General features: G+C 40.9%; 1 protein-coding gene and 1 pseudogene across 3 annotated transcripts in view; one reads left to right on the forward strand and one right to left on the reverse strand.

The window, feature by feature from the left end:
* Positions 1 to 26162, forward strand: part of LOC114031517 (synaptojanin-2) — a 143526-nt gene that overhangs the window by 17277 nt on the left and 100087 nt on the right. For all 3 annotated transcript variants that reach the window (XM_027846632.1, XM_027846633.1, XM_027846634.1), the window contains exon 2: positions 16152 to 16238. In XM_027846632.1, coding sequence (XP_027702433.1) covers positions 16152 to 16238 — 87 coding nt within the window. The remainder of the gene's footprint in view (positions 1 to 16151; positions 16239 to 26162) is intronic.
* LOC114031439 lies at positions 1958 to 11126 on the reverse strand (annotated as a pseudogene).

A 26162-nucleotide genomic window follows, 5' to 3' on the forward strand; every position in this document is an offset into this window, starting at 1 on the left:
GGCCCAGCAACTAGACCCTCTCCCTGCCCTTAGTGGTCTTTAAAAAAAAATGGCCATGAGGTCACTTGTCCAAAGTCATATAGCCAGTATGTGTCAGAGGTGAAATCTGAATCCAGGTCTTCCTGGTTCCAAGGCCAGTCCTCTACCCACAACACAATGCTGCCCTTATTTCCATTTCTCCATACCTTGGGTAAAATGTGGCAAAGAAAAAAAATCATAATAGTTTGCCTTTGAGTCTCCTGGAGGTGAATCTAGAAACCTGATTTTGAAAAATTGTTGTACATTGTGGATTTCTAAAATATGATGGATTGCCTTCCTCACACCACCACTTTAATACCAGTTGCTTAGTAAATGTAATAGCATGTTAAGCTAAAAATTAGAAACTGAGAAGAAGGTATTTATTAAAATGTTATGAACCATGCCAATTCATGAGATGCCTCAGCATCTTTTAAAGCTGCTCCAAGTACTTGTTAATACCCTTTTAAGTTCTTACACTCTTGGACTCAAATTACTTTTCATTGCACCAATGCCCTTCCCACCCACCCAGCCCCGAGTTTTTTAAAAAAAAGTCATTTGGGATGCCACTGGTTCAGATGCTACTCATGTGGTCTTGTTGCTTCCCTTTCCTGTGATTTAGCTAGAGCTAGACTGTGAAGGTTGCCATAATATATAATCCCTAATGAGGTCAGTTAAATATTTAATACTGGGAAAATGTGTATTTTTCCTTAAAAAAAGAGATGCCTCTCAGTATTATCTACAGCATCCCTATTGAGGTGAAAAACTACGTCAAGTGAAACAGCTAGACTCCCTTCCATGGCATAAAAGATCAGAGTAGTATCAGATAAGCACCAGTCAGTGCTCCTGGGCCTGGCAGAGGATTTTATTTGAGCCAGCTCAGCTTTCAGTTCCATTTACTGAATTGGGATCTATTCAAGTAATAAGACTCATCTTAACCTTTTTCTTTAAAGGGTGAAGGTAAGGACTCCTGAAAAGTACAGATCGAGAGTGACTAACCCCGCCCGTCGTATGCCTGCCTATAGTGTACCTGTAGTGACTGGGGGCTTTCTTTCAGCCATAGGAGAGAGAGTAGCCACAGGGTCAGCAGCACCCATTTGATAGTATTTGCCTTGGTAACATGGGAACATTTTCAGCAGAGCTCTCTGGAGGGTAACCATTGTATGCCTTCAAAGTAGGCGAAGGTGCAAACAACCAGGAGTCTCCTATTTCAAAGAGACACCTGCTTGTACCCCATTTGTGCAGAGTGACTAACCATTTATTATGACTGAAGAACGTTTATTTCACTGCAATGTGCTACTTTTATAGTTTATATAGAGAAGAATAACTGACTAAAAACTTTGTGGGCTGGTAACTTGTTTTAATTTAATGCAGGGTGAAATGTACATGCAATTTATCCTTAAGATTTATTGGAAGCATATATGATCAACTGTATACATTTATAAAAATACAGAGGGAGAAGGAGAGATAGAGATAGAGAGAGGTAGAGACAGAGAGATCCCCTATCTCACCCACCAATGACTGGATCTCTTTGGCAAGGTTCCTAATTTACTATAGAGTAAAAGGGTCTGCTTAGTTTTGGTGGGTCAATTCAATTCAACCGACATTTCTTCTGCTTTAAAAAAGAAAGATATTTAGTCTCATGATGAGATTATTGCATTTAGCCATCAAAAACATAGGTGCAAAAAGAGAAACCCTACATTAAAAATCCTTCTTTGGAATGCTTTGCACTTTCCACAGAACAGAAACTAAAATAACCTGTTTTATAATTAGTCACAAATACAATCTTGAAGTTTCCCCCCCTCAAACATAAAAAGTCTTGTCTAAAACATGTGTTCTCATAGTAGCAACTAGGCCCTCCTGCTACTGTACTTGGCTAAGTTCACAAATCTGTTGTAACCTGTAGCTTCCTTTTCCACCAAACTTTCTTTCCTAACAGTAATTAAAATCTTTGGCCTCTGTTGTAACTACTGCTAATACTGGAATCGCCATAGCCACTTCCGCTATGTGGTTTGGCCAAATATTGGTCCCCATAAGGGCCAGAGCTCTTGCTTCCAAATTTTTCTCCAATTATGGGACCAAAGTTTGAAAACTGATTGTAGTTCCCAAAGGCATCATAGCTTCTACCATTTTCCAAGCTGCTTCCATCATTACTCAGTCCACTATAGGCATCTCCACTTCTTTCATGTCCTCTAGACCTAATATTACACCTGCCATCAAAACCACTATGACCACATCATGACCTAAGTTATTTCTTCCAAAGCTTCCTCCATGGCCAATACCAAAGCTCCCACAGCTATTTCAAACTGTTTGACTAGATGAACCACTGGCCATTTCTTGCTTAAACAAGGCTTTGCTCACTTCACAGCTGTGGCCATTTGCAGCGTGGTATTTTTGAATGACAATCTTAGGGTCATAGTCATCAAAAGTCATAAAAGCAAAGCTCTTCTTCTTCTTCTTGTTTCCATGATTTCAATTGCTTTAACCGTTCCATACTGTTCAAAGTAGTCTCTGAAGTGATATTCCTCAATGTCATCCTTAACACCACCCACAAAGATCTTTTTCACAGTTAAATGGGCATCTGTTCTTTGAGAATCCTCTCAGGAAACAGCATTCTTTAAGTTCAACAATTCTGCCATCAACTTGGTGAGGTCTTGTATTCCTGGCTGCATTTCCTCTTCTGCTGTAGCATGGTTAACAAAACCTAAGCCTGAGCAATGCTTGCTGTTTGGATCCCTCATTACCACGCAACCATTGCTCAAAATCAATCCTTAGACCCCATCTATTGACTTGGAATTCAAGCCTCCTTGCCCTCCTTGGACTTGTGGCATATACATTTCAGTGATCCTTTTTGGATGGCATGAAGGATAAAAGAGGCAGACATTTCTCCTCTGAAGTGCTGAGGGAAAAAGATTAAGAAAGGCTAGGGCACGGGCAGCAGATATAAGGGATTAAGTGATTGGAGAATAGTTTGGGGAATGCCTTTACTCTAGTTGGGCCATGAAACTTTTTGTGTTTGTTCTCTAATTAGCACTCAAGTACCCTTTGGAAAATCAGGTAAGATTCCTTGATGTATTTTTTTCTTTCCTTTTTTCTCTTTCTCCAATCTTCAAAGTCTTTTGGCTTCTGAGAAGTCTCTTAGAAGGGGAGAGGAGACTAGAGGACTAGGGGAGGAAATAAAGTCAATTCTCATTTTTATCTAGAAACAAAATACTAATGTAAAAAGGCTTAGTCTGAAGAGACAAAGACGGAAATAATCAATGGGAAGTATAGTAGATAGAGCATTATTAGAGCCAGGCTCTGTCAGTTATTAACTCTGTGACTTTGGTCCAGTGAGCTCTGGTTTCATTGTCTGTAAAATGGGTATAGATACTGGCATCCCTACCTAAGTTATTGTGGAGATCAAATGAGGTAATATAATGTATTTAAAGTGTGAAAGACAGTAGAAACATCCGTTGTAGTCATCCTTTCTCACCTCTCTTTTGCAGATGTGTTGAGTGTACCACTAATCATTTCAATCACCTAGATCTGCAATTTGGGAGTCACCCTTGATTCCTCATTTACTGTCTTCACATATCAAATCAGTTCTATTTTCACACCATCTCTCATATTTGTCCCCTTCTCTGCCTTCACACATTCACTGTCAGCCATCACTTCTTGCCTGGACTATTGCAATAGCCTCCTCTCTCTAATCCAGTCTGTCCTCTGAACAGCTGCCAAAGCGAGTGTTCTGACTAAAACAAACGTATTACTGTGTCACTTTGTTACTTCCCACGCAACAGAGTTCAATGATTCCCTATTGCTTAGAGCATCAAATACAAACTTTTCCACTTGGTATTTAAATCCTATCCTAATCTAGCTTCACTCTGCATGTCCCAGTTTATTTTATCTTCACATACTGTACAACACAGCCAAACTGGCCTTGGCCATTTATTCACATAGTATATTTCATCTCCTATCTCTTTGCTTTAGCACAAGCTAGCTTCACATGTCTGGAATGCACTCTTTCTTCATCTCCATCTCTTAAAATCTCTAATTTTCTTCAAAGCTTATATAAGCAGCCTTTTCTGATACATTCCCCTTGTGGCTGCTTTCAACTTGATTATTTATTGTTATTATCTTGTAATTTTTATCATTTATTTTGTATAAACTTTGTATTTTGCCTGTACCATGTTTATTATTTATTTCATACATGCTAAAATAGGTACATATTCTCTTCCTTGATGTTTAAGAATAAACTATTTTATGTTTTTCTTTATATCCCCAGCATCTGTCACACTTAATAGGTGCTTAACTAATGCTTATTGGTTAAAACGAAGAGTGAACTCAGGACATGGCCTTTAAAATAATCATTATCTGGTGAGCTGGGGTTAATGTTCACATTGTCTTTTAAGTAGCTTTAATTTCCGCTGCGTTATGGTGATGCAGGCATTTAGTTGAATTGTCAAAGGAGGACTTCAGTTAGAGCTCTTTTTCCCTGTTGATTTCCATGAGTGTCAGTAGGCATGGCAAATGTCATAATCAGTCGTGGTCTTATTGTGGTTAAAGTTGATGAGTCAAGACTCTTTGGCCTGACAGATTTTTTTGGTTAGCATAGATATTTTATTTTTTTCATACAGGAAACAAAACCTTCCACTCTGTGGTAGAAGAATGGTAGCTCTGTCCACTTCACACACCCTTCCTGTCTTGAAATTCTACTTGAAATCCCTGACTAGTTTTTAGTTAATGTAGATTTCAAAGGCCCAAATGAAAATTGGCACACCTTGAGAAGGGAGCTGGCCAGATGGAATAAACCCAGGCTTTTGAAGCCAGTTTACCAAAGTAAGCATTCCTATCCCCGTCTTCTTTCCTTTGCTGACCTCTCAATAAAGAGGAGCCACAACACCACTTTTTCAATAAAAAGTCTGAAGATTTGAAAAAATAACCTCCCTAACACTCTAACACAGGTAATCAGGCTCTCAGAAGCCCCGGTGTTTCCCTTGCCTCTAGAAAAAAAGTGCAAATAATGTTGTTTGGCATTTAAAGCCAGCATAATCTACTTCTAGCCTACTTTTTCCCCAGACTCATTCCACATTATTTCACTCTGTGTAGTCCATTCACCCTGGCTTATTTACTGTTCCCCACTGGCAGCATTCTATTACTTGCTGTTCCCTATTTATAGAATTCTTTTTTTCTTTTTTTTACTTTTAGGCAATTGGGGTTAAGTGACTTGCCCAGGATCACACAGCTAGTAAGTGTCAAATGCTTGGTCTGAGGCCAGATTTAAACTCAGGTCTTCCTGACTTCAGGGCCGGTGCTCTATCCACTGTGCCACCTAGCTGCCCCTATTTATGGAATTCTTTCCTCATCTCCATATCCTTGCATAGATAACTCCTTGGGCCTGGAAAACACTCCTCCTCACATCAGCCTCTCAGAATCCCTAGCGTCCTTTAAGGCTGGGCCTAGAGTACTACCTTCTACATTAATCTTTTCTTGATATTCCAGTTACAATGTCTCCCTCCCAGAAATTACTTTGTATTTAATTGGTATACATTTTGTATTTACTTTTCTGTCCACGTATCATTTCCCTTCAACAGAATGTAAACTCCTTGACGTCTGTGACTTACAAGTTCTTATCTTTATATCCCAGGAGCCTAGCATTGTGCCTGGCACATAGTAGGTACTTAATAAGTGCTTATTGGGTGAATGAATGAATGAAAGAGCATCTTTCTCCTTCCTTTTTTAAAGGCAGTTTTCCGTAGATGCAGTAAAATTGATGCTCTATGTGAAATTGCTGATGAGCGGTGGGCAGTTTATGAGCATGCATCACCAGGTAGGGTGACCAGAAGGACTTGCCCATAGTGAGGGTATGTGTGGGAGCCAGAGGTTGCAGCAAGGCAATTAGTTGCTGGGAGTCGAGGCTAGCAATGTGGGCTGAAGCAGCACAAAGCTGGAACAGGCAGCAGGTCAGAAATCGAGGATAGACAGAATGGAAAAGTAATCCAGGGCACCAGCAGTCATACTGAATTGAACCTGATACTGCCACACACCTATGGGCTCAGCCAGAAGCTTCTCACGTACAGGACTCACACAGCTAGAGCGGAACCTAGTCCCAGGGAACGTCTTGTTTGAAGGAGAAAGCATGTAAGAGACGAGACTGGATATCTCTGTTTCAGAAACTAAAAGAGAAACAGTGGGAATTATGTTGCTTTTGAACAAGTCTCTTTTGTCTATATGCTAATAGGTGATCCAAATGTGGATATGTTTTTCCCCTGATTTTTGGACAGCACCAGATGCATGATAACAGAACACATGATACTTTATAGTTTATGAAAGGCATTGTGCACTAACAACCCTGTGAGGTATTAAGATTTATTGTTCCCATTTTACAGATGATAAAAGTGAGGCTCACTGAAGCTAAAGGACTTTTTTTTAATCTAGTAATTGGCAGAACTGAAGCTTGAATCTCACCCCTCTGACCCTAAATCCAGCTTTTTTTTTTGGCAAGGGAATTGGGTTTCAGTGACTTGCCCAGGGTCACACAGCTAGTAAGTGTCAAGTGTCTGAGGCCAGATTTGAACATAAATTCAGCATTCTTTATGACATTTTGCTACCTTCCTGCCAACACTAATTACACTAGTTTGCTGAGAGATTTAGATGTAGATGCTAAGAGAGATACAACAAATTTAGTACACAATTATTTACTATTTTTTTTATCTCTTCAGTCATTCAATAAGTATTTGTTAAGTATCTTTATGTGCCAAGGGCAGCTTGGTAGACTGTCCAGACTGAACTCAGGAAGACTTATCTTCCTGAGTTAGACTCTGGCCTCAGACACTTACTAATTGTGTGATCCTGGGCAAGTCACTTAATCCCATTTGCTTCAATTCTGTGAAATGAGCCTGAGAAGAAAATGGCAAACCACTCCAGTATCTGTGCCAAGAAACCCCAAACGGGGTCACGAAAAGTTGGACGCCACTGTCCAACAGTGCCAAGCACTGTACTAGATGCTAGGGAGAAAAGCACAAATAGTTAAACTATTTCACTTGCAAAGAGTTTACATTCGAATAGGGGAAATCATGAGTATATGTATGCATGGCACATATATAACTTAATAAATACAAATATGTACAAACTATTTGCAAAATACAAGGTAGTTTGGGAGGAAGGGCAGTAGCAGATAAGGGATCAGAAAAAGCTTCATGCGGAAGATGATGTTTGAGCTGCATCTTAAAGGAAGATAGAGACTCTGAGGCAGAGGTAAGGAGGGGGAGTGCATTCCAGGCAGGTGAGATGGTAAACGAAAAGGCATAGAGATGGGAAATGGAGTATCTTGTGTGAGGAATAGAGGGAGGCCAGTTTGCCTGGATCAAAGAGGGTGGGAGGAACAATAGTGTCCAATGAGGCTGGGAGGATAGATTGAAGTCAGGTTGTGTAGGGTTTTAAAAGCTAAACAGAAGAGTTATATTTTATTTTAGAGGTAAGTAGGAAGCCACTGGAATTGGTTGACTTAGGGGAGTCACATGGTCAGATTTGAATTTAAGAAAAATTACTTTGACATCAATATGTAGAATGGACTGTTTAGTTCTTTTATTCCATTAGGGGTCCTGTTTCTCTTTGAACTCTCATAGAGCATGGACTCTATTTTCTGTAATTTTATCTGTATGTCTTTTCACACAGTTGCAAAAGCAATTAGATGTTTGATTTCTGAAGCTGAAGCCTAATCTGGGGTGAGCCAGAAAAAAATACTCCATAGCCTGTTTCCTGGTTGAAATGTGGGGCATAAATAGGTTTTTGACAGGTTGCTTCAGGAGTTGTATCAGCAAAACATTCTTTCCATTTGCTGGGAGTCAACCATTTAGCTGTTTTATGATTGATGCATCTGAGGGGCAGTGTGGCATAATAGAAGGAACACTGGGTTGGGGGTTTAGCAAATCTGGATTTAGGTTTCTATTGGTTTTGTGACTTTGGTCACAGACTTGACCTTTCAGAGCCTCATTTGCTTCCTCTGTAAAATAAGAAGGTTATACTGCATGTTCTTCAAAATCCTCTTCAGTTCTGACATTCTGCAACTACGAGACAGCTAGTGGTGCTGTGAACTGAAGTCAGGAAGATCTGAGTTAAAATTCAGCCTCAGACATTTACTAGTGTGTGACTCCGACCAAGTCACTTGCTCTATTTGCCTCAGTTTCCTTTACTGTAAAATGAGCATAATAATATTTGTAAAAAAAAAAATGCTTAACAGTGCCTGGCACTACATAAATGTTTATTCTCCTCTGTTTCCTATGAATGTTATATGGGAAAATCTAGTATTTTTAATTGAATAAGTGGTTTTTTCCCCAGTTTCTACTTCTCCTCTGGTTCCACAGTTGAAGATAGAACACAGCACAGGCTTTCTTTCAACACACTATTAAAACATATTAAACTCTTCAGCAATTAAAAAAAAAAACATTTGGAGTATAATTCCTATGACTGTTTACTTCCCAAGAAGATATGTTGGCACAGTCTTAAGATACAGGGCCAACGGATTTCTTTTAAAAATCTATAAGGCAATTTGATCTGTCTTTTTATTATTATTTTTTAGTTGTTGGCCCACTTGTTCTGCTGCTGCCTCATGTTGATTTTTAATGTATTGCTGCTAGAGCTTTGAATTTCTTTGCCGTCATCTTTTGACACTAGCAATAAGCCTGTTTATTTCAGGAGTCCCCTTCTGGCACGTCTGTCCAGCTGTCAGCAGCTCAGACTAATTTTCTTTGTCATTCTTGTTCCTTATTTTAAAATTGTTCCCTTTGATGGAAAGGTACTGTCTGATTTCTTTTGCAATAGCTGAGCTGGCACAAAGAAAGGGTGGTGAGAATAAGGGAGTAGAAAAGCTGTGTTGTTTTTTGTTTTGTTTATTAACTATTGCCATTGAGGTTAGACAGAGACTGATTAGGACTGATTAGGTAATGGTGCCCTTTTTCTACTGAGACTTAGGAGTTGTTACCTTTGCTGTTCTTCGAGTTCAGGAATAGCTTGTAAAACCAATTTCCATTTTTGCCAGTGAAGGAATGGCAAACCTTTACTTCCTTGTACTATGTAGCCTAGGGGTGAGCTAGGTGGCACAGTGGTTAGACTGCCAGGTCTGGAATCAGAAAGACTCGCCTTCCTGAGTTCAAATCTGGCCTCAAACACTTACTAGCTGTGTGGCCCTGGGTTAAGTCACCTAACCCTGTTTACCTCAGTTTCCTTATCTGTCAAGTGATCTAGAGAAGGAAGTGGCAAACCACTCCATTATCTTTGCCAAGAAAACCCCAAATAGGGTCATAAAGAGTAGGATGTGGCTGAAATAACTGAATAACAACACTACTTAGCCCAGGACTGTCATGTGTCCTATAGCCTTCCTAGGGGTCTAAAGTACATCTATGTACAGCCAGATGTGCTGAATTCTATTCAGGTCAGAGGTTTGAGGACTGGAAGAAAGGGATCTAAGGGATGTAAGTTGACTCCTCCCTTTTTCTGTCATCCAGCAATCATTTTTTAAGCACTTATTATCACCCAGGTACTGTGTTTAGCGCTGGGAATACAAAGAAAGGCAAAAACAAGGTCCCGGAGACAGTTTTATGAAATTCATTTTTTATAGGGGGAGGCAATATGCAAAAAAAATATTGTACATCCATGATATATCCCGTGTAAATAGAAAGTAATTGGGGTTAAGTGACTTGCCCAGGGTCACACAGCTAGTAAGTGTCAACTGTTTGGTCTGAGGCTGGATTTGAATTCAGGTCCTCAGGACTTCAGGGCTGGTGCTCTATCCACTGTGACACCTAGCTGCCCCTAGGCTGAGTCTTGAGGGAAGGAAGCCAAGAGGTAGAATTGAGGAAGGAGAGAATTCCAGGCATGGAAAGATTAGGAATTGGTGCACTTCTCCAAGAAGGCCAAGTTGATGAATTGTAGAGTATGTGGAGGGAAGGAAAGCATGAGAAGAGTGCAAAGGTAAGAAGGGGCCGGGTTGTGAAGGCCTTTAAATGCCAAAGAAAATTTTATATTTGACCCTGGAAATAGGGAGCCACTGGGATTTATTGTGTAGTGGGGTGATGTCACGGACACACCTGAATTTTAGGAAGGTTGCTTTGACAGCTGAATGGAATGGGGAGAGAACTGAGTCTGGGACACCAACCAGCAGGCACTGCAATAATCTAGGAGTGAGGTGATGAGAACTTGTAGCTCGGGATAGTTGTGTGAGTGGAGAGAAGGGGATTTACGTGGGAGATATTGTAAAGGTGGGAACATCGAAACTCAGCAACAGATTGGATATGGTGGAGGGGAACAACAGCTAATTAATGATACATCCAAGGCTTTGTGGCCAATCCTTTCTCCATTATATCGCTCCACCTCTGAGTTAATTTACTTTAAATCATGCTCCACAACCAAAGATCTTCTTTTTGGGAATATGAGCCTAACTTTTTTTTTCTTTTAAATAGTATTTTTTTCCTAATTACATGTAAAGACAATTTTTAATAAAAATTTAATAAATTCATTTTTTTAATAAAATTTATCTCCAAAATAAAATACTATCAAGAAAAAAATAACAATAGGGGCCGTTAGGTGGTGCAATGGATAGAGCACTGGCTCTGGAGTCAGGAGGACCTGAGTTCACATCGGGCCTCAGACACATAAAGCTCACTAGCTGTGTGACATTGGGCAAGTCACTTAACCCCAATTGCCTCACACACACAAAAAAGATTAAAAAAAATAATAAAAAGGAAAAAAGAAATCAAATTTTGAGTTCAAAATTTTCTCCCTTTCTGCCTTCCTTCCTTCCTCCCTAAGATGGTAAATAATTTGATATAAGTCATATGTGTGCAATCACATAAAACAGATTTCCAAACAAGTCATGTTGTGAAAGAAAAAAAAAAACAGATCAAAAGGAAGAAACTACGAAAAAAATAAAGGAAGTGGAAATAGTATGATTCAATCTACATTCAGACTCCATCAGTTCTTTCTATGAGCCCAACTTGTGCAGAGAGGTGTCATTCTAAGGTGGTTGGCATTTATTGACTCTGATTGTATGAAGAGTGTAAATTTCCTTTCACTCTTGGTACATCACCGGTTTCTATGCTGTGCTCATTACTGCTGCTGCCTTGCATCATTTGTCCAGCATAGTGGTTTTTGACTTGCTATTTCCCACTGGGTGATTTTTGTGGTTTGTGGTTTTTGCACAGCTAGGAATATGGGAAGTTGCACCTTTACAATAAGGCTTCACAGAAGCTGTTTGTTGGTTTTGGGTTAATTGCTCAGGCCTCTTTTCCATAAAGAAGTTTTGTTTTGTATTTTGCTTAGCAACCTTTGCTAAGAGTTGCCTTTTTGAAGAGCTGTGTTTGCTACCAACTAATAGAGGTTCATTGAGTATCCCTCCACCTGCTACTCTGACATATTCAAAAGTAGCACTCGAGGTGGCTGTTATCTTAATCTTTTGGAGTTTTCTCTCCTTCAAGGACAGTCAAATGCAAGAAGATAGTTTAATGTTCTGGGCAAGAACTTCCTTGCAAATCATTTCCCACAGTCTCTTTGCTTTTGCTTTTTTGCAGACTCGACCTACTTTATTATGTGTTACTACCTTAGGGCTGGGCATAGCTAGCATTTGTCTGCTTTAGAAAGGAGATGCCATCAAAGCATCTTATTGCAGAAAACCTCATTAAAGGCAAAAGCACATTTGTTTCTTCCTGAGTATTAATCTGGGCTGGGTGCCTGCTGAATAGGGGACTCCGGTTCAACTCTGCTTTATGCATGTTAGGATATTATTAGCGTTTAGGAATTAGGGCGTAGTGGAAAGGGTCAGAAGAGAACTTGGTTCAAATCTGGCTTTCAACACTTACTAGCTGTGTCATTCGTGGAAAAGCATTTAAAGTCTCTGATCATGGAGATACAGTAATAATACCTACATTGAATTGTTGCAGAGATGAAATGAGATAATACAATTAGTTTTTAATAAGTATTCACTAAGTGTCTGTGATGTGCAAGGCCGAAGATACAAAGACAAAATAAAACATTTTCAGCCCTTAAAAAACTTATATTTTACTGAGGAGAAATGTGTCATGTACAGAGATAAACAAATGCAGAAGAGATACAAAGTATTTCAGAAGGGGAACGAGAGTACCATTCGGAGAAGGGGAACATCAGGAACGGAGTAGGTGGCACCCAAGTGGGATTTTAAAGAGAAGGGAGTATTCCAGAAGCTACAGTGAAGAGGGAAAACACTGAGGCATGTGGAGTGTGGAGGACAATCTATGCAAAGTCTCAGAGGTAGGAATGGAATGGAATCTTTGGGAAACAGCACGTAGGTCAGTTTGGCTTCGCCATAGAGTTGGTAAGGGGGAGTAATGTGAAGTAATCCTAGAAAGATCTGTTGGGAGCTAGATTCTGAAGGGCTTTAAATGCCAAGCTGAGGACTTCCTATTGTATCTTAGAAGAGGCAGTTTCTTTTTTTTTCTTTAATTTTTTTAAATTAATAAACGTTTATTTTCCCCCTCTATTGAAAAAAAGAAAATTAAAATCCTTAAGAAACATTAAGATCCTCACACCTCCAGTAGCGTCAACCTACTGCCACTTGGTCCCCATGGACTAGGGGGCCTGACCAAAGCCCTCCAGTTAGTCACTTTTCCCTTGTCTGAGGGATCTTCCAGGAATGGGCCACCCATACCAGCTTGTGTAATGCAGATGAACCTTGGCTAAGCCTTTAATCTATGTAAACTTCCCTATGCTTTAGCTATCAGTTGATGAAAGGGGTAAGAGAAAATCAGAAATGTAAAAGAGAATGCCTTTAGTTCTGCTAGAGAATAGTGAAAAAACAGTAACATTTTATTTCATGTCCTGTCAGTTCCCTGAAACTCCTAGTAGTAAAATAATCCTCAGCAAAATTGCAAAAACTTTGTAATAGTTTAAAGGAAAACCGGGAAAGGCTTAGCAACCATGTTGCTTGTGAATTGAGGTATTGAGAAACATTTTTTTTTTCAGCTTAAAATATGTGGAGATAATAGCAAACAAATAAATGAACAGTCTATACCTGGAGTCTCTTCTCTGATTCCTAGAGTGAGTTTCCATAGCTATCCTGTCTGTGGATCCATTTGACCCACTGCACCCCAAGCAAACATTGTCAGCTTTACCAGACAAGAAGATGAATATGTGGAATTTCCCTTTCTTCTATAAAGGTATTTAGCCTAGAGTTCCCTAACTTCAGAAATTGACTTGACTTTTATCAGGCCTCTGGGAGGTAGAAAGGGAGTGGCTAGTGTGATATCTTAGAAAAATTTCTGAACAGGCCTTTTTTGACTTGAGAGTCTTCCCACTTCCATTCTTTGTCCAGAGATATCTGGGTGGTACAGTGGATAGCGCACTAGACCTGGAGTTAGGAAGACCTGGCCTTAGACACCATCTAGCTGTGTGACCATGAGTGAATCACTTAGCCTCAGTTCAACAAACTACCTACCTACTTGGGTAGTTGTGAGGAGAAAATGATTTAGTATTTTTCCAAACCTTAAATTACCATATAAATGCTCACAATTATTATTTTCTATTTCCTTCTGACATCTGCTTAAGCTCCCTATGACAAGCCCTCTGGCACTCCAAGTCAGTCCGTCTTCTCCTTTGTCTCTGTTCCAATTCCCATAGCTTAGAGTTGGGTTGAAAGTTAATTCATTATACTAATTTATTTAAATATGTGAATGAAAGAGCTTCTTCATCTTTCCAGGCCTTAACTCAAGATAAATTAATACTGAAGAATGGCCTCTCTTAGGGACTCCAAATCCCAGTGGCTGGAGGATGATGTACCATCAACCAAAGGAGAGGGAGTTCCAAGGGATGGGAGCTAACCATGGTTCCCTAGGTCCTCCTAGATTTTTTTTAGATAACTGACGGCACAAGATTGGTTCCTTGGGGTGGGAAGGACTTTGAAGGGAATGAGAATGCCTTCAACTCTCCAATCAAAAATCGTCTCCTTTACAATTCTATTTTTGGCTTTTATCTGCCTCTGTCTTAGGTTGTTCTCTGCCCGTGCCTTTGCCGAGGTAACATAGGATGTAAGGTGTTCTGGAAAGCATATGGCAATCTCTAACATGAGGTTATGAGCCTAACGTCTTGGTAGTCAAATCAATAAATTATGCATTAAGTACCTACTGTTTGCCAGGTACAGGGGCTAAAGAGACAATAACTTAAAAAAACCTTACTCTCTAGGAGCTTAGATTGTATTGCGGGAGGGTGAGAACTACATGTACTGGACATAAGAAAGTAAATACAGAGTGGATACAAGGTAATTTTAGGGTTGGGGAGGACATTAGCAGCTGAGAAGATTAGGAAAGTTCTCCTGTACCAGCTGGTCCCTGAGCTGAGTTTTGAAAGAAGCTAGGAATTCTGAGAACAGTGAAGAGGGAGTGCATTCCAGGCATAGGGGACAGTGACAAACAGTGCTAACACATGAAGATGAAAGATGGAAAGTCATGGGTGATGAACTGCAAGGAAGCCAGTTTCACTGGGCCATGAAATAAAAGTAGGGGAATAGAGAAATATATAATAAGACTGGGAAGGTTAAGTTGAAGCGGGGTGCTAAAGGGCTTTACATGCCATGCAGAGGAGTTTGTATTTGAGCCTAGAGGTGATTAATAGTGAGTTATTGAAGTTTATTGAGATTCAGAGGGACTTGTCACACTGTGCTTTGTTTCTGATGTCAAGATTAGGAATATCACTGTGGCAGCTTTGGGGAAGGCGGATTGGAGAGGGAAGAAAGTTGATATAGGAAGCCATTGCAATAATCTAGGTGAGAAGCATGGATGAAGAAGGGTGTGTGTGTGAGAGAGAGAGAGAGAGAGAGAGAGAGACAGATTTACCGGAGTAGTGTTTTTTTTTGTTTGTTTGTTTTTTGGCAATTGGGGTTAAGTGACTTGCCCAGGGTCACACACAGCTAACAAGTGTCAAGTGTTTGCTCTGAGACCGGATTTGGACTCAGATCCTCCTGACTTTATGGCCAGTGCTGTATTTACTGAGCCACCTAGCTGTCTGCGCTCGCGTGTGTGGTTGTGTGTGTGTGTGTGTGTGTGTGTGTGTGATTTAAAAGACGACCTGTGGGAGAGATACTGGAGATATTGTACAATCAATAAGACTCGACATTTGAATAAGGTGTTGGGAGTGGGGGGAGAAGGGGCATAGTGAGGGAGAGATAAAATGTTAGTGATTCTATTGGTTGCCATTCTGGATGACCTCTCGCTAAGGCTGTGCATTTCAAAAAACTTTTTTTTTTCTCATTTACTTTTTGTCTATCCTTTGGTTCTTAGCTTTTTGTGGAAAGTCTGAGTTCTCTCTTTGAGATTTAGTATTTTTTGAGGTTATCTTCCTTGTACTTAATAGGACTTGATGTGATGTTTTCCATCTGCCCCACTTGACAGCAAAGTTGGTCTTTTGTCGTTACTGTTGTTGCTTGTTTCTGTTTTTAAGCCAGGTAATCTCTTTGGGTTTTGGGGGCAGCAATTGTTAATGGTCCCGGCAGGGGCCAGCTTGGAGAGAGTCAGTTTGTATAGGATTTGAGTAAGAGGAGCCTAGGATTACCGTCTGTCCCAGAATTGGGGGGGGAGGGGAGGCAGGAGGGAGAAATGTGACATTCTTCTTCTCATTTGCAGACTACCTATTTTCTCCCCTGATACATTGGAGGTAAATTAAAACTGAATTGGTGATTTCAAGGATTAAATCACCAGCCCTTATTTCTTTCTGAAGGAGGGCCCAAAATGGTTAATAATAAATTAGTCCCCTTTTTTTTGAACATATGGCGTGTGCTTGTGTTATAGTGTGAGCCCACAGTATGAGGCCCGGGAGGAGTCTGCTCCGTTGGTCTGAAGAAAGAGTCAGGGTGGAGTGGGCCTTATTTGGGATTTACCTCTCTCTTTCCTTAGGAGCAGGTCTGGGTTTCTAAACATCCAGCCATTCAGGAGAATTTCCTATCACTTTGCAGCGCTATAATTTACCATCATAAAAAACTTCCACCCGTTTTGTGCTATTGTCTGGTTTCTCTTTTTTTCCTTTTCCTTTTTTCCCCCTTTCAGAGTGGGAGGGAAGCCAGATGGAACACACTGCAGTCTGAATGAACCCTGAACGACAGACTAACGTGGATGCTTATTCTGTTTCTTCCTCAGCTCCAGAAGAAAAGGAGGTAATTAAAGGACAGTATGGGAAACTCATAGATGCTTACGGCTGCCTGGGCGAGCTCAGGTTAATATCTGGTAAGTGCCCGTTCAGGTTAAAAATGACAGGAATCAGGATGTGCATTAGTGTACTCCGCAAATAGTTGGGCAAATAAATAGCACCTATTGCATTAGATCTGAAAGACTCACGGGGTCTAGCTGTTTTATTTTGCAGCTGTAGTCAAACCTCTTTGGCATTTCTTTAGAAAACTAAACTGGAATCTTAGTGCAGATGAAGGGTGTAGGGGGAGAATGGCTGAATCTGGATCATCGTTATCTATTCTGTAGATCATAGGCAGCTAACAGCTTTAGGCTGGTGCGAGACAAGACTGGCGTGGTGGAGAACAGAACTTCCTTCCATCCTCCACCCAAATAAAAGCCTGGTCTGGGCAGCCCTGTTGATTTTTGGGCTTTTGGGCTTTTTGAGTGGCATCTGTAGGATTAGAAGATGCCACCAAGGGGATGCAGATGAAGGACAGAGTTGATGGGCAGGACTGCTAACTTGGAGGGCAGAGGAGCTGAGATGGGAGTGGTGTAGGGATTATATATGTGGTAGGAGGTGAAGAGCAGAAATGCAGATTTACAAAATGAAGGTAAAGAAACACTGTTTTAGAGCCGGGGTGGGGGATGGGAATTGAGGTTTATAATTTTATCTGATCCTAGAAGATATAAAAATGTTGGGAAATAGCACTAGATAGGCTGGAAGACCTAGGTTCAAACCCTACCTTTGATATCTGTGTGGCCAGGAAAAAGGCACTTAACATTTTTGAACCTCAGTTTCTTCATCTATAAAATGGGGATAATACTATGAAACCTATGTTATAGGACTGATTTGAAGCTCAAATGTAATAATATATGTAAATTGTTGTACAAACGTCATTACTGTTGCTGTTCTTATAAACTAGTGTTTCAAGCATACTGCCTTTTGGGAATAAACTGGTCATAGGGTGTGTAGTTCAACATGTCAGTAACTTCTAGTACAGACCAAGCAGTTTGTACCTGCACCATATATTACTGATTCTTCAGGGTCCATTGTACCACAGGTTCACTCCCTGCTTACTGAATCAGCTCAAGAAATAGGTCCTATCTTAGTTATCTGGAATCCACCCAGTTTTCACCCATTATCTTTTTTTTTTTTTTTTCCCGGGCAGTCAGGGTTAAGTGACTTGCTTGGGGTCACACAGCTAGTAAGTATCTGAGGATTTGAACTCAGGTCCTTCTGACTCCAGGGCTGATGCTCTATCCACTGTGTCACCTAGCTGCCCCTACCCATTATCTTTTCTCGGTCTGTTGGCAAAGAAAAGGGGGCTACAGATTCCTTTCACATGACCAAGATCAGTGTCTAGGCTATTAATTTATCTCAGTTCCATTTCAGTAACTATGATTAAATAAAAGTGGGAATTGTGGTGAACTGTTCCCCCTTAGATTTAAGGATTTCTCCCCTTCTCCTTCCCTCCACATCCCAGAAGTTTCAGGACACACAGGTCAGGTAGTAGATGTTTTAAAATGAATGGCTTTTAAAAAAACTCATGCAAAAAAAAAAAAAAACCCCAACTCAACTACTTTTCTTTGTCATGTGTTTTTCACTACATTTCTGGAGGTTTTGCTGACATGGGATAATTACTCTTCAACTGTAACCTGTCCCTCAGAGGCTGTTCCAAGTTTTCTCTTTCTTTAAGCCTCCAGTTCCATGCCACTCCCTTTTCCCTTAGCAGATGACCTTACCTCCTACTTTAGAAGGGAATTGAGGTCACCAGACATCAGCTCCCTCAATCCTCCACTCTTAGACCTCAAAACCTCTTTGTTCTTACATTTCTCCTCCTCCACTGTACCGTCTCACGGGATTAGGTGGTGATCCTTCTTGCCAAGAATGCTACCATCATCTCTTTTAGAACCTTGTTCTATTGGTCATTCTCTTATTTTTGATTTTTCCCTTCTCATTTGGCTCCTTCCCTGCTACCTACAAATATATTCAGGTCTCCCTTATCCTTAAAAAAACAAACAAAAAAAAAACCCAAAACAAAAAACAAACTGTCTACCTTGCTATCCCCACAAGCTTTTATCCTACATCTCTTTCTGTCTCTCTTGTTCTCTCTCTTTCTCTCTCTCTCTCTCTCTCTCTCTCACACACACACACACACACACACACACACACACACACACTCACAAGATGGCACCAGTAAACTCCCCAAAGGAGCAGTCTACATTCACTGCTGATACTTAACTCTAAATCTCCTTGAAATTTATCTTCCAATCATACTTTATTGAAACCTCTCTCTGAGATCATAAATGACCTCTAAACTGACTTTTCTCACTTTTCATCCTCGCCTATTGAATCTGACACTGTTGACCTCTCTGTTTTTCTTTATATTCTTTTCCTTTGGCTACCATGACACTGTTGTTCCCTGGTTCGCTTTCTATCTGACTGACATGTCCTCTTGTCTGATTAATAGTTATCTTCTCTTTCCTTATTGAGAAATATGGATAGCTTGGTGGTACAGTGGATAGAATGCCATCCCTGGAGTCAGGAAGACTTCAGTTCAAATCCAGCCTCAGACACTTAATAACTGTGTGACCTTGGGCAAGTCACTTAACTCTGCTTTCCTCAGTTCCTCATCTGTAAAATGAGCTAGAGAAGGAAATGGCAAACTAGTCCAGTATTTCTGCCAAGAAAACCCCAAAAGGGGGTCACAAAGAGTTGGACACGACTGAAAAATGACTGAACAACAACTTTCCCTGAATGCACTGGTCCATCTCTTCTCTCTCTCCACTGACTCATTTGGTGAACTCATCCATTCCCATGGCTTTGGTTAACTTCTCTGTTCAGAAGACCCACAGAACTAGTATCAGTGCTGCATCCCCACCTGCCTGCTGGGCATTGCTGCCTGGTTGTTCCACCATCATTTCAGACTCAATGTGTCTCAAACTGAGCTCCTCCCTTATTTTTCCCAACTTCCCAATTTTTACCATCATACCAATTACTCAAGCTCAAAATCTCCATCTTCTTTGACTCTTCCCTTTCCCTCATTCCTCATATCCAGTTAATTGCCAAATCCTGGTTTCTATCTTTGATACTGATATTTTATCTTTGATGTCCTCTGACTTAACCTATCCTGCTCTTCTTTTCTACCATGACTCCAACCATCTGAGCTGTGATCCTGAAATATGGTAACAGGCTCTCAACCAGTGTTCCTCCCCCACGTTCCCCTCTTCTGATCCCCCCTGTACACTGCTGCTTACATAATCTTCTCTGATCATACAAAACTTTTCAATGCCAGACAAATAAAAGACACATTTCTTATTCTGTCCCCTGGCTCAGCATTGCGTCTTCCAAAACCTTTGCTTAGGCTATCTCCCAAGTCTGGAATACATACATTCCTTCCTCACTTGGGCCTGTTAGGATCTCTAGCTTCCTTTAAAATTCAGCTCATGTGCTACCCACGTTGGGAAGCCGTCTCGGATCCCCCTAATTGTTAGTGCTTTCTCCCTCCCGAAATAATCACATATGTATTTATCCATTGAATCCACTACTAGAATGTCCCTGAGGTCAGGGACTATGTTTTGTTTTTGTCTTTTTTACCTCCTTCCCCCTCCTGGGGCAGCTAGGGGACGCAGGGATAGAGTGCTAGCCCTGGAGTCAGGAGGACCTGGGTTCAAATCTGACCTCAGACACTAGCTGTGTGACTGGATAAGTCACTTCACCCTGTTTGCCTCAGTTTCTTCCTCATGAGCTGGAGAAGGAAATGGCAATACCCCTGCTAAGAACGAAGAGCTGGACACGACTACTTGACTAAACAACAACCTAGTGTAGTTGCACGTAGTAGGTGCTTTATAAATACTTATTGGATTGGATTCAAGGCCCTCCTCAGTCTGACTCCAATTAACCTTTGTATCCTTGTTTCGCTTCACTCCCCTTTTAGCACTTTATATTTTAAGTCAAGCTAGATAAAGAATTCCTGCTCTCCTCCTGCCCTGCCTTTCCTCTATGTAGGGCATCACTCAAGCATGGAATGCATCCTCACCTCAGGCTCTTGAAATCCTTTTTTTCTTTCCAGTCCTAGTTCTGATAAAGCCCTACTAGAATATACAAAAGGGCAAACACAAGGTAATTTGAGGAAAGAGATAGTACGAAACAACCCAGAGGATCAAGAAAAGCTAGAAGGTGAATTGAGTTTTAAAGAAAGCTGATGTTTTTAACAGGAGGGAGGTAAGATGGAAGTGGATTGCATGGTTGGGCCAGCCTGTGCAGAGGGATAGAGGAGCATCATACGTGGTGGATCGTAGGCCAGTGTGGAGGGAATATAAAATGACGAAGAGCACTGTGAAATAAACACGGGAAGGAAGGGCTTTGAATGCCAAGCCGAGGACTCTTTGTGTTATCCTGGAGGCAGTCTGGAATCATGGAAGGTTGGGCAGCTTTAGAGAGGATGAATTGGAAGGGGGAGCATCCAGAAGCCGGGCACCTAAGGCGGCTGCAGAAGCATAAGGGCCTGAGCTAGGAGACTGGCTGTTGGTGGAAGGAAGGTTGTGAATGTGAGATGTGCTGGTAGGATCACTAAGACTTGGCAGCTGACTGTGTATGGGGGGTAAAGGACAGTGAAGAGTTAAGGAGGCGAGGCAGGTAAGTGGTGAAGTGGACAGATTACCTGCTGTGGAGTCAGGAGGACCCGAGTTCAAATATGACCTCAGACCCTTGACACTTACTAGCGCAAGTCACTTAACTTTGATTACTTCCCACCCCCCCCACAAAAAAAAAGAGTTAAGGATGACTGTTGGTGTCTATTGGTACCCTCAACAGAAATAAGGAAATTTGGAGGAGAATAGGGTGATGGGTTCTAATTTGGACATTTTAAGTTTGAGATGTAAAATGTGCTACTGGAGTTCAGGAGAGAGGTGAGGGCTGAAATACAATTTTAGGAGTCATCTGCCTGGTCATCTCCCATCACCTGAAGGCTTCTGTCTCTTCCTTTTCCAATTTCTTGTAGCATTTGACCTATACCCTCTGTGCACTTATCACATTCTCCTTCATAGGGAAGTTATTTGTGCACATATCCTGCCACCTTCCATTGGTTACTAAGCTCCTTCACAGCAGGCTCATGCCCTCTGCATTAAACTCTTGGCCCCTTCCTACTGTTCTGGTCTTCTTACGTTTGTTTGTTTGTTTGTTTTATTAGGAAAATTGGGGTTGAGTGACTTGCCCAGGGTCACACAGCCCAGGGTCAAGTGTTTGGTCTGAGGCTGGATTTCCCCTTCTTACATTTGTAACACTGGCCCCCTCACTCTTCCTTGCATGGAACATCCATCTCCAGGCTCTGGGCTTTTCACTCTTTGTTCCCATAACTGGGAAGCTTTCCCTCCTCAGCTCTGCCTCCTGCCTTTCTTCAAGGTTTAGCTCAAATCCTGCCCTATGTAGGAGGCCTCTCTTGATCCCTGTGCTAGTGCATCCCCTCCAATATTACCTGTATGGGTGTGTATGTGTGTACATACATATGTATATCATCATAACAGTAACACTAGCATTTATATAGTACCTACTATGTGTCAGGCACTGTGCTAAATGCTTTATAATATTAACATACACCCAATATATGTGTGTGTATATGTATATATGTATGCATATGTATACATTGTAGCTGGGAGGCAATATTTTTTTTTTTTTGGTGAGGCAGTTGGGGTTAAGTGACTTGCTCAGGGTCACACAGCTAGTAAGTGTCATGTGTCTGAGACTGGATTTGAACTCACGTCCTCCTGACTCCAGGGCCAGAACTCTATCTACTGTGCCACCTAGCTGCCCCCCTGGAAGGCATTCTTCCATGTATATGTGTGTATACCTGTGTGTGTGCATACACATACTTTATAAATGAGAGGTAATCTATGTACACAATATGCATACATATGGTTATATACATGTATATGCACACACTCTGTAAATAGATATATTTATATATTTATATATGGACTTGGGATGCAGGGGGTATTCTTCCTCTTCCTTGCACACACATATGTGTATATATACACATATGGTTTGTGTGTGTGTGTGGTTTATACATAGTTATTTGCATATTGTCTCCCACATTGATATGTGAACTCCAGGAAGGCAGGGACTGTATTTTGGCTTTCTTTGTTGCTTAGCACGGTGCCTAGCACATAAATGCTTAAATGCTCATTGACTGACTGTTTGAATTGACATTTATTATGAATTTGTCGAATTTAAATGACTGCCAATTGTTTCTGTGTTTCTGGGGTGTCTGTCCTGTTCACATTTTTAAGACCTAAATTTTTCCAACTAACAGAAATGTAGAAGGGGTTTTCTCCTGGAGGGGCTGCCATTCTTGTCCCTCCACTCAAGAATAAAATTGGACTTTGGTCCTGAAGCAAGCAATTATTGAGAAGAGAAACTGAAAGCCAGACAAGGGGTCTGGAAGAGGAAATCTTTGCATCGTACACTAGAGGCCAACTTCTTTGGTGATGGGTTACTCTGATAGGGTTTCCAGGCTGAAGGGATTGTTGTTAGCTCAAAAATAATGGCGAGAGGGGCTTGGAAGGCCACAATCTAAAGGCCTACTAGGCTGAGTATCTGGACTTGAAAGCAGCCTGGAACACATGTTCCTTGACCTGTCTGATCACTCAGAGCTTCAAAGAAACCAACCAGGCTGGGCTTTGTGAGCTGTAAACTATGACCTATGAAGGGCAAACATTGGAAGTGAGAGTGAGACTAGGCCTGTAACCCCCAAAGAAATAAGACAAAAAAGGTCCGATAGATGCAAAAATAGTTATAGCAGCTCTTTTTTTCATAGTGACAAAGAGCCTGAAGCTAAAGGGGTGCCTACCCATCAATTAGGAAAAGATTGGACAAATTATGTTATATGAATGTAATGTAATATTTATACTGTAAGAAATGAGGAAAAGATGGTTTCAGAGAAACCCAAGAATAATTGTGAACTGAGGCTGAGATAAGTGATTATAGAACCAAAAGGACAATTTATGCTGTAACATTAATATTGCAAAAATGAAAAATTTTGGAGGAGGTGGAAACTCTGATCAGTACAATAATCTACTGTGATTTAAGGGAGCCAGTGATGAAGAATTCTTGCTGTACAGGAATTCTCCTGATAGCTGATAGAGTAATTTGCAGAATGAAACATAACATTTTTGGACATGGCCAATATTGGAATTTATATTGCTTTATTCTATTAATTTGTTACAGAATTTTGTTTTTATTTTTCTTTTTTTTTCCAGTGGCAGGGGGAATGTAAGGGAAAAAATAAAAGCTTTGGAATTAAAACCAAGTGGTTAAAGCTTTACCACTCATTTGGGCAAGTCACTTCACCTTACTGAGTGTTTTCCCGTCTATAAAATGGGAATAATATTTAACTTATCTGAAAGTTTGCTTTCGGGTGAAAATACTGAAAAATATAAACAGCTGTCCAAATACAGGGTGGTATTATTGATAGAATAGATTTATATAACTAGTCTGTTAGCAAATCACAGATCTCCATTGTGTGTGCTAATGGCAGGGTACAGCAGTGAATGGTTTGGACCTTTATGACATACCTTGAATGTGGATGGTCAAAAGAAGGGTGTTTCCCAGAATGCTTAGAGGTTGCAAGGGAAGGGATGGGCCAAAGACCAACTGGTTGGCAGGGAAATCTTCCTGAAAATCTGTTAGGTGGAGGAGAGTGGTAGGAGGGCAAAAAAAGCCATCTCAGGAGAAGGTAGAGGAACACTGAGAAGCTCAGGTAATACATGGGTAATTTAAAGTTCAAAGATTTTAGGGCAGACACTAGTGGGAAAGTCACCTTAAAATGAAAATCCTTGTGTCTGATATATTCACTTTTAGAATTAAATAGAAGTAAGACTGTCTACAGTATCTTGAAATGAATGACCTCTATAAATGTTGGGTGTTAAGTGGATAATTACATAATGATTCTGCAAAAGGAAAGGAAGAAAACTTTTTTTTGGGGGGAGGGGGAAACTAGTTCAATGCATAGAGTGCCAGACTTGAAGTTAGGAAGACCAGAGTTCACGTCAGATCTCAGACATGTGCTAGCTTTGTGACCCCAGGCAAGTCACTTAACTCTGTTTGCCTCAGTTTCCTCATCTGTAAAATGAGCTGAGAAGGAAATGGCAAACCTCTCCAGTGTCTCTGCCAAGAAAACCCCAAATGGGGTCACAAGAAGAAAACAACTGAAGAACAACAAAGTTAAAGTACCCTGTGAGAATCTTTTGTTTAAACCTTGTAGCTGAAGTGTCAGCCAAGAGAATGATGTGGTCCTTGGACACATTGAAGGGATTTGGAAAAAAGCCTAAATGGTCATCACCACCAATATAAGACAGTGTGACCACTGGCAGAAGGTAGGAGGGTATAGCTATGCAAAACACTTACAACATTGTTCTTGAATAAACAAAGCCTGCGTTGTGCCTGCTGGTATCACCAACCCCCATGCCAGTAGTGGAAATGACAAATGATCTTTGAGAGGTCAGTTTCACTCCCAGAGAGACCATTCCTCTGTGTTTAAAAATAAATTTTATTTATGTCTTTTGTTGTCACGTCACCTACATATCCCCATGTAGTCATCCCCTACAAAGAAAAGAGTAGAGGGGGAAAAAAACAGTTAAGCAAATCCAACTCACACGTTGAAGAAGTCCTACTTTGTATGCCATGCTCTACATCCAAGTCTCCCCATCTCTGTAAAGAGAATAGGGAGGTGCCTTGTCATACCTCTTCTTTGAGGCCAAGCTTGATCATCAATTTCATAGAATTTGGTTCTAGTTGTTTTGTTATTATTCTTTCCACATACATTGCTGTGGTCATTGTGTATATTGGTTTTTTAGTTCTATTTCTCTTTGTTTCTCTGTATTAATCACATTCATCATTTCTTATGGGAGAGTAATAGTTCACTTTATTCACGTACCACAGTTTGTTTAGTCATTCCCCTATCTTTGCAGACAGACCATTTTCAAAGGAGTTCTGAGGAAATATGGTAGAGGCAGCTAGGTGAAGCAGTGGATAGAGTCCTGGGTCTGGAGTTAGGAAGACCTGAATTCAAATTTGGCTTCAGACTTTCTCTCTATACTATCCTAGACATGTCAACCTCTATCTGCCTTAGTTTCTCTTGGGAATATTATTAGGACTGCCTTCCCTGGGTTGTGGTGAAGACCAAATGAGGCCCTTCATAAATGTTCTTTCCCTTTTATCCCTCCCTGCTTTTGACTGAAGATCTTAAATAGAAGAATCTAGGAAACAAGTTTACAACCCTTTGAGCAAAGAGAATTTTGCCTGTGGAGCTGAGGTTATCATTCACATATAGGATCTGAGGGGGATGGAGGTGGCCAAATGGAAATGACCAAAGCTATTGGCCAGGGCTATGTAAATAGATCTTTTTAGGCTCTGCTTATGTAGACATGGTCCTCCTCACTCTATCTGGATGCTTATATTTTGACCTCTACTTGCAAGCCTCACCTGGCCAAGTTTGGGAACTGGGGCCTTCCCTAAGCAGAAAGTCTATTAAAACTGAGTCTGTTTTTCATCTCCCTTAGCCCTTTCTACCCTTTCAGTTTGCGTAGATACCCTAGTTACCATTTTCCAAGATTTTGGCACCTCTTCCCCTTTGGCTGTGCCCTCTGTTTGGATGAGTCTGGTTCTTGTCTGGCTTCCTGGCTTCTGACCCATTACCATCTCTGATCCTTTTAGAGGCTAATGGGTAAAAGGCTGGACTTGTTATTACTTTACCACTGACATGAGGGTACCAGGTTTTTTTTCCCTACTCTGGGCTATTCACATTATTTTTCAAACCTCTGGCTCTGCAGCACCTTTCAGGTCCTGGGATGCTTCTCCAGTCTGGCCAGCTGCCAGGAAATGTGTTTAAAATACACAAGTGGGAACTGGGGGGGGGGGAGGCTGAGGTTCCTCCCGCACTAAAGCTATTTAGGCAGTGGTTCTAGTCATTCAGTTTATGATTT

Source organism: Vombatus ursinus, unplaced genomic scaffold, assembly GCF_900497805.2.
Source record: "Vombatus ursinus unplaced genomic scaffold, bare-nosed wombat genome assembly UNPS02015175.1, whole genome shotgun sequence".
Taxonomy (NCBI): Eukaryota; Metazoa; Chordata; class Mammalia; order Diprotodontia; family Vombatidae; genus Vombatus; species Vombatus ursinus.